We start from the raw sequence: 8,917 nt of genomic DNA on the forward strand, positions 1-8,917 counted from the left end.
CAAACTTATTCTTCATCTTCTTCTCATTCTTGTGGATACCTCTATTATTAACCCCTAAATGCTTGTCACCGCGAGGGGTGGGCGTATGATCAATCGGGGTTAAGTCATTTCCTCCCTTTTTCTTCCTACACAAGCATTACAATTGATTAATTTAATAAGGGTAAAACAAATAATATAGACAACAAAAAACAAAACAAAATGGTGAGCCTGCATAGTTACGGTTTGTAACTAATGAACAGAGACCAACCGTATCACTCACACGGTTGGTAAATAGTGAATCGAGACCAACCGTATCAACGATACGGTTGGTAACTGATGTATCGAGATCAACCGTAACTAAACTACGGTTGGTATGTTATCTTAGTTTTTAACCGTAAGTTTTCTTTGGCCAAATACTAACATACAAGATGTTCTACGGTTGGTAATGGATGTTGAGTTACAAGTCGTAACTCAAATACGGTTGATAACATTGATGGAATTACAAACCGCAGAAACCAAATGAAAGTTACAGAACAATATATGGTTCGTAACTCAACACACGAGACCAACCGTAAGCTACTTACGGTTGCAAAAAAAAAAAAACGTAACTGAACAATTTCTCATAAATTCAAGAACTTACGGTTGGTATTTCAGTTATTACGAACCGTATCATCAACAAAAACCATAGTTACGGTTGAAATTGGAGTAATCATCAACCGTAACTCACATGCAACACACAAATTTCAGTTTCGATTTCGATTCAAAACCCTAATTTTTATACAAAACTAACTTAAATCAAACAATAGAGTAAACCCTAACTGGGTTTTTCGAAACATACCTCAAATAAGTCATTGTGCTTGATTTTGACGGTTGAGGAGTTTCAAATTGATGTTCTTGACCTAATGGAGGATTTGGTTCATTAGAACGGCTACAATCTTCGTCAACCTTCTTCTTCGGCATCTCTAATATAGTTTCCAATCAACGATTATCAATTTTTCAAATCACCGATTAATCGAAGAGGACGATGAAAAATTAGTTTTAATGGTGGAGAGGAGGAGAAGAGAAGAAGTAAAGTTGAAAAAAAAAATTGTTTTCATTTTCAGATTCCATTGGGTTAATAATGGGGAAGGATAATTCAGTCTTTTCAACCAAAAAAGTAAGGGTAAATTAGTCCATTTGAGGTGAAAAGGGTAATCTAGTCAATTAACAACCCCTATAGGACACCCCCTAACCAATAATAGGGATATTGCTATCACCCTTGCCGCCCCTCCAATGGAACCATCCGCCCCTTCAACAGGATTGTTTGGAATTGAATATTACTACCGGCTCGTCATTGATGGTAACAAGTGGACATGTAAAATGGATAGGATAATAGTGTGAAATAATGTAATCCAATTATTTGGTTTAACAAGGATGTGATCCCATGTGTTGCTTTTTTACAAATAATAACAGATTTAGGGTAACTAGAGAAATGTACAATCCATTCGCAACCAAATCAAAAGCTGAGGTCTTAACTGTCAACAAGTTCATCAAAAATTTAGAATTTCAACGGAGAAAAAGATCATCAAATTTCAATATTCGAGATCGACCACAATTGATAAAGTAAAAGCATTCACCGTTAAAGGGATGCAAGCATAAAATCAGGGTTCAGGACGACTTTGTTACGAAATTGGATCATTGAATTTCTTTTTCTTCTTCTTTTTCTGCTGATCTGCTAGGAAAAGAGTTTCAAACAATTCTAGTCTTTCGTAAGGTTATATCGATCTGGAAGTGAGGGGTTTAGATTCATACACCCAGCTCATCAAGACTTGTGAACTTTCAAGTTAACAAGGTATTTGGATGGTCAACAAAAAGCTAAAACAGTATGAACAAAATAACAATCAGTTAAGAAGTGTTTCTAATTAAGGTCAGTATTGTTTTCATTCTTTGTTAGCAATGAGATATGTTCAAACTCGAAAAGGAACCGTAACAAACAGCATCACCATGAACAATCACATGTTTATTAGCACATAAAAGTAAAAGTTTTTCACCATCAATAGCACACAGGTACAACAAATAATTAAAACCTCTGTTTTGGGCTATGCTTGCGATATACATGATCTGCCTTTCATTTTCAGAGCACCACATAACCACTGGGTGTCATCGGGTAACAGGCCATTCAGATGTTGTACAACAGTATTCCATGAGAATAGTTTTTTCTTCTTCTTTTTTCAAATTGGAAACTAAAACGATAATCGGGTCTTTAATATAAGGATGCAAGTATTTCCAATAAAGATGCAGCAAATTGCATTTGGGTCTCCTCATCGATAGTCAAGAAAAGAGGAACATGTACAAACAAAGATTTAATCCCATATTGCTCAGCAAACTTAAGAGAATGATAGTACACGTAATTGCATACAAACCGACCTGCATCATTGGAGGTTATCACATCGTATCCCATCTTTGCCAATGCTTTCGTAATCTCCTCAGCTGGAAGTGTCGTCTGTGTTATCAACAGGGAATTGTCATACAAAATATTTATGGCTGTTATCTAACAGTTTCCATTAACCAAATATATAAAAATTGCGTAAACTCAAATAATTTTCTGGACAATCTTCGATGCACATGATAGAATATTAAACTAGAGAAATTTTACTTTAGTGTTTCTCAAATGTAGATGAGGTTCAAGAAGTCTAGTTTAATAATTCAAGTCAAATTATCCAAGTGAGAAGTCCAAAAGGGGATATAATTATTTTATTTACAGCCAAGCTTGGTGAAAGGAGCTGATCTCCAGACACTATTTTTTTCTTGAACTGGCATAGAGGAATCCTTAAGTGCTTGGATTGGAAACACTAGTATTCCAAAGGCTAGTGATGAGAAGAAATGCTCCCCCATTCAGTGGTTCCTGTTCTGACTTTGGACGAGTTTCTCAATTTGGAATGTCTCAAAGTTTGCAATTAGGCTCATCACCTCGATTTCGGAGGTTAAAAACAAAGGTGCCTTAATAATTGATGATACCAGTTCAAAAGAAGCTTAATTTTAGTAATTTGTAATACTTGAGAACATGACCCCTAAGTCAACTATCACTTGTGAAGAAGATATCTTTTAACCTTAGCAAGTAGATTATGCAACACTTTTATGATAGACATGCATTCATGTACCTCTCTTGTTCGTGAAAGAGCTCCATCAACAGGAAAGATTGGGAGTTTCTGCGAGTACAACACTCCAACAAACTCAATAAAATCACAAAATGTTATGCAACTTTAGTTAAAAAAATACATCCATATGGAAATCCTCATAACTTACCTGAGGTTTCCATCCAAGCTCATCAGGGCAGCGGAAATTAGCTTCATTGACAGCTTGACGCTCAATGGCAAACCTTGATGCACCACTGTTAACTCCAAAATGAACCTGCGGAACAAGTTTCAAAAAGCACGCAGTGGTTAACTACTACAGTATAACTCCACAGTGGCGACAAGAAAAGGTTACAATATCAATAGTTTAAAGCTGAATACATCTTAAACTCTTGTAGAATTAGATGAATGTACCAGACCTCTCCACTCATACCAAGATTTTTAATTTCGAAAAAGGAAAAATGTTAAACTAAGGTAAAGCCACCTAGCTGATTAGCACCAGAGTCGACAAACAGTAATTGGGTATTGTTCAGATAGATTTTCTAAATATCATATGAATTTTCAATGGCAGTTCAGGAGTGAAATTGCGAGGTGGAAACAGAACTAGTCTTAAACAAGGGTTCTACACACTTTCAAATTAAGTACAATTCAAAATTCACTAATTCATCCCGTAATTTATTTAATTTTCATCATCACATATCACGGAATCAATTACCATCTATCTTTACTTAATCGAGCTCATAGTAATAAGAACTTAGAATTCCCTTACCCAGATAACTTGCCCTGAGTTAGAAGACTCAGAATTCGGCTTAATCAGTGCTGAATTCAGTGTCTCGTAGAGGGGAAGAAGAGCCCCATTCCCTGCAGTCTCAAGAACATTGCAACTCCCAAGAACAAGGCCTTTCGGCATACCCTTCTTGTTCACATACTCTTTTAAGTTGCTCACAATTGTCTCAGTTGGATTTTCTGCAACTCCATGAAACTTCTTAAATCCTGTCATGTGGACTGTTACGCCCGAAGGAGCTTCTGAACCCATTCGCGAACAAAGGTGAAAACTACAAAAGGTCACACAGATTAGTATCTTATTAGCTGCAAAGAAAACATGAGACACTATAAATTTAGAAACTTGGCCAAACACATAATTTCCATTGACTTCTAGGAAAATCCTTCTTAAACCTATACAAATAGAATATACATAGAATTTTTTATGTCCATACAACTGATCAAAAACCTTACCCTAAAGTTTCACTATGGATGCAATCCCCAATAAATCATATACAATCAATACATCTAGGGCAAACGGAAACAACAAAATAAGAAACAAAACCTGCATAATTCGTGTAAATCGAAGAAAATTAACACAAGAATATGAACAGATCAAGAATTTTAAGAAAAATGATCATAACTCAAAAAACCCACATCTCAGATGGACTAAAACACTTAATCAAAACTATATCTATTATCTAATCATACTCAAAATTTAGAAGGGTTTCATGAAAACACTTGCCTAAGTCAGAATAAATCCGCAAATGGATATGTAATAAATTCTTACCTGCAAGTCTAATATATCTTCCCTTCCTTCCCTCTATGCAAGGATCATAAAAATAGCATGTAAGAGAAAGTAACAAAGGGGGAATCGGTTTGATCTCTTGTGTTTAATTCTAGGTACACCACCCAACAAAATTAAAGAACCTTCTTTTGTCTTTTAATATGCTTTGGCAGAGGCACAGAAAATACTAGTACTAAAGTAAAAGGTTTATTATCATGATATGATCTTTAAACAAAGCTAGCCAGAAGATTCTCTTTTTCTTTAGGAGTATTATTGTTGTTATTATTTTACAAGAGTGATGCAACCTTGATTGTTTTAAAAATACATGAAATAGTATTGTTGGGCACAAGTGGATATTTGGGAGAGGGTCGGGGTGCAAGTTCTATGATCACCGATTGCGTATGTTTCAAACTGATTGGGACGTACGACGTATTTTATTAAAACTCCAGATTCCCTTGAAAGAATGAGCACAAATCGTGATATCAAACCTCAACATGATTAATCTTAGAGTATAGTTGAGTGGTATTCCATCAATTCCAGTACGGAGGAAATCAAGGACTCAATCCCGACCGCCGTAAAGGTTTGTAATAGTAATAGATTAGTTGTATAGTGGGTTTAGCGGTGTTGGGTCTGGCAGTGGGGCGAGTCCAACTGGCTGGGTTCAGGCAGGGACCTGAGTCCGGCTTTCGCGTATCAAAGAAAAAAAAAGACTCAACATGTATCGATTTTAATTTCGACAATTAATTTTCGACGATTGATTTTCAAAGTGATAGATGGTGGTGCTACACGTTTCAGATTATGTTCATTTTCTGTAGGATTGTCGAGTTTCATAAAAAGAATGTATCACCAAAATAGTAGCTTCAAACTCATTGTCGTTTAGACGTAAAAAATAATTGAGTCAAATCTTATAAGATAGTGTCCATATAAGATTGTCTATGAATCCTTGTTTGTTTGTTTTTTTTTTTTTAAAGGGTTTAGTTTTGGCACATATTGTCCCTCACACTTTTATTATCACATTATCTTACACGTTGGGTGTCATTTTTGCGAATTAAAACCAAACCGTAACGGATTTGAAGCTAATATTTTGAGGATATGTTCCTCTTATCAAGTTCTACATGCCTACCAAAAATGAGCGTATTCCGAGACGTATAACATCATCATGTACTACTTTGAAAATGAGTCGTTGAAAATCTGTGGATTTCTGGTCGTCGAAATTAAGACCGGTAGATTGTGAGGTTTTATATTTCGGAATGTGCTCATTTTTGGTAGGCATGTAGAACTTGGTAAGAGGTACATAACCTCTAAATATTAGCTTCAAATCCGTTACAGGTTGGTTTTAATTCGCAAAAATGACACCCAACGTGTGAGATAGTGTGATAATAAAAGTGTGAAGGGATCCTTTCTCTTAAGCTAATTCGAACTTCGAAAAACGAAGAAAGTCGAGTTGGCGCTTTCACCCGTCAAGAACATACAAGTTCGGTATCATTATGCACAAAAGTACTAGGTAAGTTTTACTAAAAGCCAAAATCCATTCCAATTTAAGGAGTTTGGATGTAGTCTAGGGACCACTAGTCTAGGGTATAAAAAAATAAAATAAAGTTTTACTAGAAGTTAAAATATATCTTTTAAGGCCAACCTATAGCTTATTTGTAGCGAAATCCAACTACTACATATGGTCTTCCATGTCGCTTAAATGTAGCGATGTCCCTTAGCTACAGTTTAAAGTTAATCAGATCCGATGCGCCTTGTAGATAATCCCAATTACACGGAAACTGAATTTTCGTTTTAAATTTTATTTGTTTGACCTTTTTTTGGTTACACTCCTCCTACACTTGATCCTAACCATCAATCATTCTCAACGGCTTTATTTTCTCCACTGTCGGATCTCAATGAATATTTATTTTCAAAAAATCTTTATGTTTCCTTTATATTAGGGAACTCTAATTCTCAATTCAATCTTGTCCCAATCAATTGAGTTTATTGATTTCTTATCTCCCTTCTACTACTTTGATTTTTTTGTATCCTTCTATTACTCAAGTTCTTATATTTTAGTTTGATTCAAAATGGTTAATAATTTTGTTCAATATGAAGAAATTGATCTTACTGTTGCATACATTTATGTGGGTTGTGATGAAATTGTTGGTGCGCAACAAAAAATCTTGCTTTTTTGGAAATTCATTCATGAAATCTTCATTGATCAGAACGACAATCCTAAAGGAAGTGATCCCAGTGCCTTAAAAACAAAGATGAAAGCAATCAAAAAAGATTTAAGAGAATTTTTGTCAATTCTTAACGATATATATCGGCAAACTAAAACCGGTGCTTCACACGAAGATTTGGTAAGTTTTATAATTTTATTAGGTTTCTCCGGTTGGTGATAATAGTAATTAACTTTTTTTAATATAATATTTCAGACACGAGAGGCTTGGGAGCAATTTCAATATCAAACAGGCTAACTATTCAAGTATGATGCTTGTTATGAAATTTTGAGAAAGAAAGTCCCTGGTTTTGATTATCTGCTCACTGTCGTACAAAATAGTGCCTTGTTTGACAGCCATAATAACTTCATACCAGTCGAAGATGGGATAGAAATACTACCTAGTGGAGAGGCTCGATGGAACTAAAAGTACAGGCGAGGCCCACTTGGACTAAAAAAGACAAACATGAAGCTAGGATAAAGAAGGATATCGAGCAAGGTATATTAAGAAAGGTGATGAGGGGAGTTCTTCGATTAAGATTGAAAAGACGAGGGTACCCAAATACATCACAATCTTTTTGTTTCAACCTATAAGTCCTCTACCGAATGTGATCGTCTATGGACAGAGTCGAGACAATACGACGATTCGGTTCACACTTTGTGTGATTATATATGGATACGATATCGAGACAAGACAACAACAAGATAACTTGTGTGATTAATGATAAGTGCATAATTCATATGATTTTAGTGTTCATTCCATACTTGTTTTAGCTATTATTCTTGCATATTTTCGTATTATTACTCTTGTTTTCTCTTATTTGTCTCTAATAGGTGAATCATCCAAAAAGGAGCTACAAAGTGCTGAAAAGAGCTATGAAGAGAATTATTCCAAGTATCCAAGTGTCTAAGTCCAAGAGAAGTGCAAGAAGTGCGACGAAAAGGAGCAAAACGCTCAAAATCAAGAGAAGGGTCAAAGACCGATCTTAACTCATTAAAAATTAAGGATTTCTCATCAACATCTTGAATATAATTGAAATATGAAAAGAATGCAAAAAGAATGAGGTCATTCCGAGTTCGGATGAAGAAGTTGTGGCCAAAACGAGTTTTTATCGAATACCGAAGACAATAAAGTATGCAAACGGGAACGCGTACTTCAATTCCGAAATTTTCTGCTGGAATTTTAGGTACGCGTACTTAACAAGTAGGAAAACGTGTATAAATACATTGGAAGGCCTAAGGTCACGGTTGGGGTCGTTATTTCATATTTTTGGGTCGGGTTCTTGAACCGAACTAAATACGTGAAGGCCATGCAATGTAAACCTATAAAAGGTATTAGGCTATGTGAAATCATATCACATCAAGGGATCACGAAATTATAATCCTTGGAGAGAATAAATCACACACGGATCGAAAGCTAGGGTTTCAGAGCGGTTCTTCAATCGTAACGATATCTCTAAACTTTTCTCATATGTATAACATGGATGTTTCTACATCCATGAGTAGCTAAACACCTATTGATTGAGGATGAATTCTAAGTTGTAAACAAGATTTGAGTTATTATATTAATCTACTTTTAAATTCTTCATATGATTATCGTTTGTTTATTCTATAATGAATATTTATGATTGATTGAGAGATTTTTAGGTGGCCAATTAAATTGATTTGTTGATTCAATCTATTGCTAGTATTGAGTTAGGAGATAAGTAATCGTCGAATAACCTTTACACAAGTAGATAACACGAGACATTACAGAGGGATTCTGTGGAGCGATTGTGGGTATAAACAACACTAAAAAGTTTACCTTGAGCTAAGAGTCTAACTATTAGGATCAACCTATAAATTTATAAAAGATAAACCATTCGACCAAATTACACCTTGAGTGAGCTACTACTAGGTGGTTAGGCGAATAGAATCTGGTATTGGAGAGCTTCCGTACTCAATGATAAAAGGAATTTAGGGAACAACACTGAGCTAGTTGTTGTTCCATGGTTGGTGATAATCTATGATTAACGACGAGTAGGTAATTATAATAACTCATTGACGGTTTATTAACGAAGAAGTATTCCTCGATCATAT

At 35.2% G+C, this 8,917-nt stretch overlaps 1 protein-coding gene across 1 annotated transcript; it reads right to left on the reverse strand.

The window, feature by feature from the left end:
- Positions 1–1,957: 1,957 nt before the first annotated feature.
- Positions 1,958–4,938, reverse strand: LOC113333238 (pyrrolidone-carboxylate peptidase-like). Its single transcript, XM_026579748.1, has 5 exons — positions 4,645–4,938; positions 3,862–4,147; positions 3,265–3,369; positions 3,120–3,167; positions 1,958–2,461 (listed from the first exon to the last, which is right to left on the reverse strand). The coding sequence occupies exons 2-5, from the start codon at positions 4,126–4,128 to the stop codon at positions 2,222–2,224; spliced, it is 660 nt and encodes a 219-aa protein (XP_026435533.1). The 5' UTR covers positions 4,129–4,147; positions 4,645–4,938; the 3' UTR covers positions 1,958–2,221.
- Positions 4,939–8,917: the final 3,979 nt, after the last annotated feature.

Source organism: Papaver somniferum, unplaced genomic scaffold (assembly GCF_003573695.1).
Source record: "Papaver somniferum cultivar HN1 unplaced genomic scaffold, ASM357369v1 unplaced-scaffold_132, whole genome shotgun sequence".
NCBI classification, from domain to species: domain Eukaryota; kingdom Viridiplantae; phylum Streptophyta; class Magnoliopsida; order Ranunculales; family Papaveraceae; genus Papaver; species Papaver somniferum.

Coding starts and splice junctions, on each gene's coding strand:
- LOC113333238 (XM_026579748.1), bottom strand. CDS start 4,128: ATGGGTTCAGAAGCTCCTTCGGGCGTAACAGTCCACATGACAGGATTT. Junction 3,370..3,861: donor ACTCAGGGCAAGTTATCTGG/GTAAGGGAATTC, acceptor CTTGTTCCGCAG/GTTCATTTTGGAGTTAACAG. Junction 3,168..3,264: donor AGCTTGGATGGAAACCTCAG/GTAAGTTATGAG, acceptor TTGTACTCGCAG/AAACTCCCAATCTTTCCTGT.